Below are 12,489 nucleotides of genomic sequence, written 5' to 3' on the forward strand. Positions count from 1 at the left end.
TAGCAAAAAGAGGTTCTTCCTTCTTCTTCCCCTCCCCATACACCGTGCTTCCAGAATATGCTTAAGGTCACATTCCAATAATTATAGTGTTGAAGTGACTATTTTTATCATATTATCAGCTGACTACTGTGGATTTCCATATCAATCATTACACTTATCAAACACATCAACTCAAGTGTTGTCAGATACCTTATTCTTAAATGGCACACTCCTCATTTTTAAAAAGCTGGCCCTAAACATTACTGTTCCTTGTTTTAGAGTACTTTATTGTCTTCTTTCCACTCATATGATGATCTGTTGTTCAGATAGCCCCTGCTTCCTTGTTTCCCCATTAGTTCTTGATCTTAGATAACAGTATACTCTCTCTCTCTCGAGCGCGGACACACACACACAATTGTACAATTGGTGTAAATGATCTGCTGAGGCTATCACGCCTATGGTCCTTTGAGGAAGTTGATTATATTTCAGATACTTTCCAAAGGATAGCTTCATGAAACAGGCTCTAGACTATAACACAGCAGTATCTCAAGATCCTGTGAGAGAGAATTCATTCTCTCAGCATAATATAAACCTACCGAGATGCACAGCCATGCAGAAGCCTGAATGTGGTTCTCCCCTCACCCCTAAATTGTCTATTGCGGGCTATGTTTCTAGATCAGCTTTGAGGGTATAAAGCCTTGCCCGGAGGTGGCATCCCTGCCCCTACAGTTACCCATTTAGTCAGAGGAGGCCCAGGGCCAGCCACAGCAAGAAGGGCCCTGCTGGAGCCCTGCTGGAGCCATCAACCAGGCCCAACAGATCCCGGGGTGTGGTAACAGCAGAGGAGGCATGGTGGGACTTGGAGCAGACCAAGACAAGAAGGCCAGATACAGGGGAGAACATCTGATGGGTGGAAATGGGGAGAGGCAGTCCCAGCCTCACTAAACCTGGCAGGCTTAAGGCAAGCTCTTTTAGAGGAGGCCAGGGGATGGGGCAGGGTGTATCATAGGGTTGCCAACCTCCAGGTACTAGCTGGAGATCTCCTGCTATTACCACTGATCTCAAGCCGATACAGATCAGTTCACCTGGAGTTGCTTTGGCAATTGGACTCTATGGCATTGAAGTCCCTCCCCTCCCCAAACCCCGCCCCCCTCAGGCTCCGCCCCCAAAACCTCCCGCCGGTAGCGAAGAGGGACCTGGCAACCCTAGTGTATCAAGATCCAAGAAGAAGCACCATTGACCTTGGCTCCTGCCAGTCTCAAGAGTCTAGCCCCTGGACTGGAGGGAGAGACTGGAGGGATGTTCCTCATCCAGGGAACTCTTCATAAAGTAGGCCCAGAAAGGAGGAAGAGCCAAGGAGGAAAGGCTTGATCACTCCCTAGACTGCAAAGTGAGAGGATGTGAGCAGGCCAAAAAGAGAGGGAATTGGGTGAAGCGACCCCCCTGCCTCTAGGCCTGTCTGAGGCCCTCCTAAGACTGCAAGGGAAGAAGGGAACCCTGTAAGGTGCTACAGCCTCTACCCCTGCACTGGAGGAATAAGACAAGTCTATATAATGTTCTCCTGTGAAGAGGGGTAACCTTTTTATTTCCTTGCAGCCTTTAGGAAGCATTCTACTTTATTTGTCATATAATATGACTCACTATATTGGTTTCTTGATTGCACTATAAACCCAAAACATGTCAGTGAAGAACAGAGTGAAGGGAACGAGTGAGAGAAAAAGGCAGGCTCATAAATATACACACATGTACACACCAAGGCAGGCGCAACAATGAGTTTTATATTTTATTTCCAAATCTGTCGCTTTCGTGGAACAATTTTACATGGCTACGGAGAAAGCCCATGGGCCTCTCTACCCTCTGCCAACAAATCGGGTGGGAAGGGAAGAAAAATATAATGAACCAACCAAAAAACAAAAAAAAAAACAAATGCTCTCCAGAGCCTAGGCCACCTCATGTACAATCAATAACTGCTTTGTAGATTGGCAAACTAACAACTTTTCCCAGGAAAGAGATGGAGGACACCCCTTTCAAGGAGCATTATGAGCTTCAAGGCAGCGCTAAGAGTGCTGGCTGGTAGCAGCAACACAGCCAACGCTAGCAAGGCATGAGAGAGACTGACGCTTCAGCCAGTTGCTTGATACTTTTCTCCTTTTTGGCACACACCCCTAGCTAAGTGTTTGGGAGATCTGTGGATTCTTCCCTCATCACCAAGGAAGTAACAAGGGATGTAAACCTGTTAGAAGTGGCACCTCTGGGCAGGTCACTTGTGTCTTGTTCCACAAACTTGTTTTAAAAGGCCGTTCAGATGGACTTCCCAGACTAGGAAGAGCTACACCCAAGTTCCTCAGGGAGAGCAGCAGTATTCTGAAAAGCTTAGAACTACTATTGTTAACAGTGAGAGGTTCTGGAAACCTCCTTGTAGGCAACATTCAGTCTTAAACCTCTGACACGGGTATTTGTGTGCTTCCTTCAGGACTTTTTTTCGTAATGGTATACACCGTTACTGAATACTGGCACCTTTTCGGAGCTCTCCGAAGTCCTGAGGGGGGGATTGGGGGAAATGAGTACTGGCACTTTTTATTTTACAAAAAAGCCACTGCTTTTCTTCAACAGAACACTCTCTTCTATTTTGAACTAAACCCACAAGAAACCAAGCCGACCTGCTGATCAAGCCATTTCGGGGTGGGGTGGGGGAGTCATTCCAATATGAACCAGCTTTTAACTCCTGCCCCCAGCAACCCATCAACCAACCAGCATTTTTGGTGATTAAGAAATACCACAGACATCCATTGAATCACAGAGAGGGTGGAAAATATAAACAGTAGCCAAAGAAAGTTAGATGCCATCGTTCTAGAAATCAATATAACAAATAGAAATTCTGGACCCTGGTTTGGCTATAGTAATATACATAAACAGACTGAAAAAATAGTGTAAACAAGCTGTTTCTTGGAGCCCAATAAGTAACATTCAGGGATGATGAGCATACAAAGAAATGTTGCATTCACCACATTTGGAATTATCTGCACTTTCACAAGGGTTATAAAAAAATTGTTTGTTTGTTTTTTGCACAAAATCATGCCATGGCCAGTGCTTGCTTCTCAACTTTATTCTCTCTTATCTTGATTTCTTGTAAACAAATAAATTCTGTTTTCTTGGCCCAGTTGCCCATCTTCTGCCTGTGAGGAACTTGAATCTTTTGCCCCCACCAAGCAACAGAGGTAGATGGCCACCCTTTCTGGGCTTGGCACATAATGGTTTTACTCCTGTTCAATACGTCATTTGTGGGAAGGTGCAGGAAAAGGCAGCTCTGAACAAAGGCCAAAGAGCTGCCATCCCCCACCTTTGCTCAGGCCTCAAGTGTGAAAGGTCAGAAGGCTTAGCAGAGCTCCTTTTTTGCCCCAGAGCTACACACCGTGGAATGTATTGGAGAATAATTAAAATCTTTTTCTTTTTTCCTTCATTCGCAATGGGACCAATGGGAAAGCAGTGGCCTGGCAGTGGAAAGGGGACGCTGCAAGCCAGCTGCCACCCCACCTTTGACAACAGGAAAAACATTTCCCAGTGTAAACATTAAGTCGTTTTTGTTTAACAATTAAGCTACAGTGTTTTGTGGGCAATAAGGCAGTAAATGAAGCATTGTTACTTGCTGTGAGCCAGAAGACCCAGACACCCATGGGAGTGTGAGATCTAACGCGTAGCACCCCATCACTTCTAAAGTAAACAGAACTCTCTCAGCAGTCAGAACTGCTCTGGGGGATAAGATTAGAATATACATGGGTGATCACTTGCAGGAAAGCAACCCCTATGTAAAAAAAAAAAAAACTCTCTCTAGGTAGAAAATTAACACGTCCCGTAAAAGACGCCCTTCTGTTTGACCTGTTAGCATTTCACATGACCAGAGATTTTAACGGGAGACAGCCCTTTCCACAAGCAATTATGGATGAGAGTTTCGAAGGGGCCTGTGAAGGGCGTCATGAACTTCTGAATCTAGTCCAACTGATTGGGTGAGGGTATGGAGAGGAAATTCTTTCAGAATCAAACAGCAGTCCTTTAGGACTGAGAGCCATAGGCCAGTAAAGCTAAAAACACAAATAGTTAGTTGTAGGAGTTAACTTTGTCTCTTTGAGAGCTGACTGGGCTGCAGCATCCTCTTGGTATAGTAGAAATTAATACTTGGGCTTGAGGGGATGGGGAAGAGAGAAGAAGTTGGAAAATCAAACTTAAAATGGTAGTTTGTTGATGTTGTCATAACATTATGACTTTAGTTTTAATTAACACTAGTGTCAGGAGTACAGTCATGACACAAATTTCTTCTGTTTCTCCAGACAAGGCAGAGGTAAGGTGGCTCCAATGGTAAATCTTCTTTCCTAACTATTTTTTTTTAAATTGGCCTACTGAGTGTTTCAATAGGATATAATTAAGTACATGGAAACAAATTGGGTTTGGAGTTAGAGTTGCCAACCTCTAGATGGTGGCTGGAGATCCCCTGGAATTTCATCTGATCTCCAGGTGACAGAAATCAGTTCCCCTGGTGAAAATGGCTGCTTTGGAGGGTGGAGTCTATGGCATTAACCCTGCTGAGGCTCCTCCCTGGCTCCTCCTCCAAAATCTCTAAGAATTTCCCAACCCAGAGCTGGCAACTTTATTTTGGAGTTGAACAGACCTCCATTTATATTTGTGAGTATGTGCACGCACACATGGAGATTTAAAATATTTAGATTGAGGCAAACAGGAGTGTTTTCAGTCCAGGGTATCAGAAACAGCACTCTGTGAAAAAGCAAGCACAGCTCGATCCCTTTGAAATCAGTGGGACTAAAGTGCACAGTTAAATGCTTTTATGTACTATTGGTTTTCAAAGGGACTCAGCCACAACTAACCTGAGTTTGATTGTTCCCAGAGAGTGGGCAGTGGGCGTATGCATGCAGACTGTTCAATGAAAGGAGTGAATGGAAAATCTGCCCCCTTGCTTAACTGGACTATAGACTATAGTTCATATTCCAATGTTTTTTCCACCCACATCTTGCAGAGGTGCAAGTGCTTGTTGCTCGGAAACTGCTTCTGGTAGACTAATGTCAGGAAGTCCAGGACACTGGCTAAGGAGCTGCTGGTGAGTCAGACTTCTCCCTGGAATAAACACGGGATGCCAGGATGGGAGAAGCATCAGATTGACAGTAGCATTTCCTGAATGACCCTTAACAGAACATAGACTACACCAGTGGTACAAAACCACAAACATGTCAAACAATGCTCTACTGCTTGGGGGTGGGGGGAGCAGAGGCGGGGAAGCAATTGGAGGATCTTTTAAAAATAACAGAGGATTACACTCTAGCATGCTAGGCTTCTGTGGGAGGAAGAAACACAGAGTTCTCATTCTGGAATTTCTTTTCAAACATTTCTGAGGGAGGTATTCAGAACAGCAAACTAAGGAGATTTGCCAATTCTCTCATTGCCCTTCAAGTTTTAACTAGAGCGAGTGGCCTCCTTCCCCACTGCCCCCCGGGCGAAAAGCTCTTGAGTCTTTTCTATCACTGAGGTTGTCAGCAGATGGATACAACCATTGGGAAAGATTTACCTGCTGAATTTCTGCTTGTCATGCACCCACTGCTTCTCATGGACCCACATGAATGCCAGCTTAGGACATGGGAGACCCAAGGTTCAAATCCCCAGTCTGCCGCGAATCTCATTGGGGGGCCTTGGCCAGTCATTCTTGCTAAGCCCAACCAACCCTCCTTGGCTACTGTGAATACAGAATGGGGAAGGGTGAATGATTTAGCCATCTTGAGTTCGTTGGAGGAAGTGCTGGTGAAAATGTACTGAATAGACACATCCATTCAAAATAATAGCCCTGCCAAGAAAAAGGTGGTAATCGTAGCTGAGACAATATTGTGTTACAGACACTGCACACCCAAATATACCCATCCTCCATACAAGATAATCAAAACAGCCTAGAATAAAGCCTAGTGCTAGCTTCCTGGTCAAGAAGGAAGTTAACCAATGCTCACCTAAATCCAAGTTTATGAAGATAGGGGCTTGTTTTATTAGAAACTTTCAGATCTTAGTATAGCTTAATGTAACAGAAGCCTCCCCCAAAACTCTGTGAATGCAGAACTTAAGAGTAGATATTAGTGTTGCCAGCTCTGGTTTGGGAAAAACCTGGAGATTTTGGGGGTGGGGCCTGAGGAGGGCGGGGTTTGGAGAGGAGAGGGACTTCACTGCCATAGAGTCCAATTGCCAAAGCGGCCATTTTCTCCAGGGGAACTGATCTCTGTTGCCTGGAGATCAGTTGTAATAGAGGGAGATCTCCAGCCACCACTTGAAGGTTGGCAACCCTAGAAGATATGTGTGTGTGTTAGGGTTGCCAGCTCCAGGTTGGGAAATCCCTGAAGATTTGAGGGTAGATTTTAGGGAGGGTAGGGTTTGTTGAGGGGAGAGGTCTCAGCAGGATATAATGTCATAGAGCCCCACCCACCAAAGCAGCCATTTTCTCCAAGTGAACTGATCTCTGTCAGCCATAATTCTGGGGATCTCCAGGTCCAACCTGGAGGTTGGCAACCCTAGTTCATCAGAATAGGCAACTCCGCCCTAACATTGCAGTAATAAGGTGTGCTCACATAAGGAAACATTCATAGAGCAGCAGCAAGTGCTCAGGCCAAGGCCAGATTAACAGCTGGCACCAAAAAAATTGCTATCCAGCCCCTAACCTGATGTTGGTGTACACATGTGAAAAAAGGCAGTTTTGAATTGGCTTGGATCGGGGTCCTGAATTGACTGAAGGCCATCGAAGGATTGATTCGTAATCACATTCTAACCTTTCAGAACTTGGTCATGCAGGCATGGCTTTGGTCTAGGATAAAATGGGGATCCCGTCAAAGCAAATGATATTTCAGCTTCTGGTGGCTGGTATCAGTGAAGGGTGTTTGCGTCTGCATGGGCAGGTGTGAGAAAGAGAAAGAGGTCCTGCTCCGACTCCCAGCAAGCTGTCTGCCACATCACTGCCATCTTGAGAACAGATGAGAGGCACCCAAGAGGACACCACGCTGAGGGCTGGCCAAAGAGAATCCGCAGTGGGTCTGACACCCCGTTCTCCCCCCCGCCCCAGGCCCTTTGGGGAGCCCTGCTGGGGAGAAGCCTGCATAGCATCATGCCACAGTTCAGACATATCACCATCAAGACAAATGAGATCAGCATTACAGGAACAGAAGAACCGTAAAAATAACCATAGAAATTTCTCTTCTCTCTGATTACAAAGATACAAAAATGTATAAAAACCCTTCCCTGGCCCTCCCCACTGCAGCCACCCCACCCTCTCACGTTTGCACAGAGTATAGAAATGTTTTGGAAAGGAAGGGTTCTGTTGGTCTGCTTCTGATATGTCACAAACGGTGTTCGCTCATGGTGTGGTTACTCCCCCCCCTTCCATTTGGGATGTCCCTCTGAGCAAGGAGGGTGACCAGTATGGCACAGAGGTACCCGAGACACCTTTCTTCCATAGCCAGGTCTGTGCATTTTGCCTGGCTCTCACCCCACGAGTTCTCCACCACTGAGCGCTGGGGGAGGTCATGGTTGATTCGGACCTCCAAAGCAGCCTCAGTTCTTTCCTTGAAGGTGCCTGAAGGATCCCAAACCTCTGCTGAAGAGTCTGGCCTGGCACTCATTCCTACTTCATCCTTTGCTCTGTCAGCAGTCGGCCCCTCAGGAATGACCTTCACTTCTTGTTACTCTTCTCAAGGGAGAAAGAAAAAATAATAGTTAAGAAATTCCCTGTCAGCCTTTCCATTTCCCAGAATCTTTAATACATAAATTCGGCATGCTGTCTCAGTTGTACATTAACCAGTTTGTGGAAAGGTGTCTAAACTTCATGACATTATGATTACTGTTTTGGAAGAAGAAGAGTTGGTTTTTATATGGCAACTTTCTCTACCACTTAAGGAAGAATCAAACCGGCTTACAATCACCTTCCCCTCCCCTCCCCACAACAGATACCCTGTAAGGTAGGTGGGGCTGAGAGAGCTCTAAGAGAGTTGTGACTAGCCCAAGGTCATCCAGCTGGCTTCATGTGGAGGAGTGGGGAAACAAACCCAGCTCTCCAGATTAGAGTCCACCTCTTTTAACCACTACACCCTCCATATTATGATAATGTTTTAAAGGTTAGAGTGAGCAACTCTACAGAATGAACTGTGGTTGAATGAGAGACTGCAGTCCTAACTACACTTATATCATGCCCTATTGAATTTAGTGGAACTTCTTAGTAAATAAGCATATGTTTGGGTTCCACGAATCATGAAAAAGTGCATGGAGATGTCATAAAATAGAGATGTTTCTTTTCAACAGAGGCTCACATTCACACACACACACACACACACACACACACACACACTTTACTTGGTAGGTCACAGCCTGTATCTAGCACAGGAAAGAAAAAGCTCCAGGGGAAAAGGGCACCACTTACTCTGAGTCTGGCGACAGCTCGGAAATACTGTGAGATGTAGCAGATCGAGGCGGTGAAGGGCACAACAGGGAGGGCGTAGAGGATGTCTGTGCCGCAGAAGGTGTGGGTGTGGTCTGTGGGCCTGAGGGAGTGCTGGATGATTGCACAGAGGACAAGACAGAGGAGTTAAAAGAAGCCAGAATAGAAGAAAGGATGTCTAATTGCTCTGTGGAGGGGTGACGGCTGGGGATCGCTTCAAGGTTTTCTCTAGAAGGAAGGCTTCTGGAGAGGAGTTCAAGATTTTCCCTAGAAGGCTGCTGTCTAGAAAGGGCCTCTAGATTTTCCCGAGAAGCCTGCCTGCCAGGTACTGTGTCCAGATGCTCTCTGGAATTAGATCTTCTGGATAAGAAGTCCAGCTGCTCTCTTGATATTTGTCTGGTTGATGCTAGTTGGTCCCTCAAAGGATGCCTTCTAGAAAGCAAATCCAGCTGTTCCCGAGAAGTGTCTCGACTCGGCAAAGTGTCCATTCGATCTCTTGATGCTTGCCTGTTAGGCATGGTGTTTAGCCATTCTCTAGAGAGATCTCTTACTGCCCCACCACAGTCTAGCTGCTCTCGTGACCCAAATCTACAGGGCAAAGTATCAAGATGGTCTCTAGATCCTTGCCTCCTAGGCAGAGTGTTTCCGTGAATTCTTTGATCATGTCCAGTATCTAGTTCCCCTAAGTTTTCTCTAGACCCATGCCTACTGGGTATGCTTGCAAGGTGCTCCCTAGACCCATGTTGGCTGAGGATAGTGTCCAGATGCTCCCTGGACCCAGGCCTGTTCAGAATGGTGTTCAGTTGCTCCCGAGACCCATGCCGGCTGGCTACAGCTTCCAGACAGTCGCCAGAATTATTCCGGCTCAGCTGTTCTCTGGACATCTGCCTTCTCATCAACATGTCAAGTTGTTCCCGTGAAGAATAACGGCTTGCTGGCTGAGAGAGGCTGCCTGCACCAGAATAAATCCTGCCATAAGAAGCAGCAGGAACAGCCCTGTGACCCAGTGTGGATGTTTTGTACCAGGAAAGCTCATTGGTCATTCGGCCCACGGATGACAGCCCTTGCAGAGCTGGAGGGTACTGGAGGCGATTCTTCAGGATGCCTATACAACATTGGGGGTGGGGAGGAAAGCAGGAAATAAGAATTAGACACTCTCCCATTGGGTTATTTGCATTTACAAATGGGCTATTTAATAAACCTACAACCTCCTGCCATGTTGATACCCTCACAGTTACACATCTTGATCAAACAGGCATGCAGAAGGGCAATCATTCATTTCTAAAAGGAGGTGTGTCAAGGCTCCAGATCTCTTAGAAAACACACTTTGACATGGTTTCTCAACCCACAGATGAATAAAGATAGGCTGTGTGGAAGGCATTCTGCACAAGTTTAGAGACACCCTCTATTATTATTTCTCCTATTTCTGGACTGAGATAGGCAGTGAAAGTAATTTCTGCAGCTGAAGAGAGTGAGCCCTTTTTCAAGACTACAAACCATGTGGTAGTTCTCTTCTTTCCTTTACAAATTCCTAGGCTCATGGTTGCTAGATAGATCCATGGTCAGGCTCGGAATAAGGCAGGCTCATAGAAAGCTATTTATTCATTTAGATATTTATACCCTGCTTTTTCTCCCCAATGGGGACCCAAAGCTGCTTGCAGCATCATTCTCCCCTCCTCTATTTTATCCTCATAAAAACCCTGTAAGGAAGGCTAGGCTGAAAGAGAATGACTGACTCAATGTCATCCAGTGAGCTTCCATGGCAATGTGGGGATTCGAACCCATGTCTCCCAGTTCCTGGTCTAACACACTAACTGCTACACCACACTGGCTCTCTTGCACACACTAGCAGTCACAAATCTGTTCCCACCATCTGTCTATTGACCATGTGAGCATCTGAGAGCTCAGGGAGACATAAATACCTTGGGTTACCAACCTCCAGGTAGGAGCTGGAGATCGCCTGCTATTAACAACTGATCTCCAGCTGACAGAGATCAGTTCACCTGGAGAAAATGGCCGCTTTGGCAATTGGACTCTATGGCATTGAAGTCCCTCCCCTCTCCAAACCCCAACCTTCACAGGCTCTGCCCCAAAAACCTCCCGCTGGTGGCGAAAAGGGACCTGGCAACCCTATAAATACCCTCCCAAATAGCTTTTTATCCTCACAACAACACAAGGCAATGACAGAACACCCTTAGGGTGACAGGCGGCTCCAGGAAGCTTTTGAATGCCTGCCCTGGGTGGAGTGGGTCCCACAGGCTTTTGCTGTCCACACAGCTACTATACTAGGTCCTCCCCAAGTAGGGTTGCCAACCTCCAGAAAACTAGCTGGAGATCTCCTGCTACTACAACTAATGTCAAGCCGAGAGAGATCAGTTCACCTGGAGAAAATGGCCGCGTTGGCAATTGGACTCTATGGCACTGAAGTCCCTCTCCTCCCCTCCTCAGGCTCCGCCCCAAAAACCTCCTGCCGGTGGCCAAGAGGGACCTCGCAACCCTCTCCCCAAGTGCAGCGGCCACGACAACTTAGTGGTGCGACTGCTCCACAGCACCACTACTCTGCCATTGTTCCGCCTCACCACTGGGAGTGCTGTGGGACCAGCCCTGGCTGGAGAGACTCAGCAGCAGCTGGGCCTGGTGGGCTGATTCCGGCAGCTCTTGGCAACACAGATGCCCAAGGTGCCCTTAGAGATCAGTTCACCTGGAGAAAATGGCTGCTTTGGCAATTGGACTCTATGTCATTGAAGCCCCTCTCTTCCAGAAACCCCACCCTCCTTAGGCTCTGCCCCAAAAATCTCCAGCTCGAGATCAGTTGTAACAGCAGGAGATCTCCAGCTAGTACCTGGAGGTTGGCAACAATATTTGCACCTCTGGGTTTTTATAAGTGTTCTGACATTTACATAATGTCTGGCATTCCTTGACCCACAAGTGGACACCATAAAAGCAACTGGAGGAAAGATGCAGTGGGGGTGGAGGAAAGGGGAAATCACAGTTAAATAAGGATGCAATTGCACAATAATGTATTTGCTCCATACATTCATCAAGGGTGGGTGATAGGAAGGGGAATCATCTGAATTGCCCCAGGGCTCCAAAGCCCCCCACTATAAGGGAGTTATCCAGTGACATTTACAGTTGGGTAGGATTTGAGTCCAGGTTTCCCTCCACCTGAATCTGATGGACCTTCCCCCTCAGGGTGTGCTTCGGTCTCCTTACCTTTCCTCTGTCGTTGGGTCTGGGTGAGGGAGTTCTCATCTCCACTGGTTAAGGCCAGGTCGGGCTGGTTATTGTTGGCAGCATCTTTGTTGACATCAAAACCAAGTTTCCGCTCTGAGCCCCACTTCTGGAGGGAGCAGGGGTGAACTTCGCATTCACCCAGCGCTGGCCAGTAAGACATCAGGTCGTTGCCATCTACATCTAAGGGAAGGACATTGTCAGTGCCAGAGACAGGATGAATCAATTTCATTTAACCTCTTAGCGCAAGGTTTGCCATGACACTGATGTCTGTCTGGGAACAGTTTCTCAGGTTCTCACCCTTTTTAATGAGTGGTGTAGAATTCCTGGCAATTCAGTACACTACTGGGCTCCATCGGTGTACTGCCCCAGTACATACAGCATACCATAAAGCCAACAGCACCTGTACTGAAGGCAATATGTTGGTCACCAGTGACCCACCTGGCAGTCTGCAGGGATCCCAGTTTCTACATGAGTTGGAAAAAATCGTGCACGTCTGCAGAAGCTAAAAACAGCCATTCATTGATTAAATTAATTTGCATGCCCACTGATTTTTTTCCCTTTGCAACAAAATGGAGGGATCCAGATAGAGAGGAGCCACCCAATTTATTTAAGCTGGCAGCTTAGCAAACATGATTTTTAAAAATCTTTGCTCTTAGTTTCACAAACCATTTTTTTGCAAGCCATTTTGTCCTTGAGATGTTTATTTTGTTTTGTAACATGCTCGAAGGTTTATATCCACAAGGGTGCCACAGAGATGCATAGGCCACTGTTTGCTCTTGCCCGCCCCAATGCAGGCACCCCCCAGGGCT

At 46.7% G+C, this 12,489-nt stretch overlaps 1 protein-coding gene across 1 annotated transcript in view; it reads right to left on the reverse strand.

Moving 5' to 3' along the window:
• Positions 1-12,489, reverse strand: part of CELSR3 (cadherin EGF LAG seven-pass G-type receptor 3) — a 142,206-nt gene that overhangs the window by 40,516 nt on the left and 89,201 nt on the right. The window contains exons 34-35 of the mRNA XM_056846995.1: positions 11,660-11,860; positions 8,429-9,551 (exon numbers count right to left, since the gene is read on the reverse strand). Of these exons, the coding sequence (XP_056702973.1) occupies positions 8,429-9,551; positions 11,660-11,860 (1,324 nt within the window). The remainder of the gene's footprint in view (positions 1-8,428; positions 9,552-11,659; positions 11,861-12,489) is intronic.

This window comes from Euleptes europaea, chromosome 1 (genome assembly GCF_029931775.1).
Source record: "Euleptes europaea isolate rEulEur1 chromosome 1, rEulEur1.hap1, whole genome shotgun sequence".
In the NCBI taxonomy this organism is placed as follows: Eukaryota; Metazoa; Chordata; class Lepidosauria; order Squamata; family Sphaerodactylidae; genus Euleptes; species Euleptes europaea.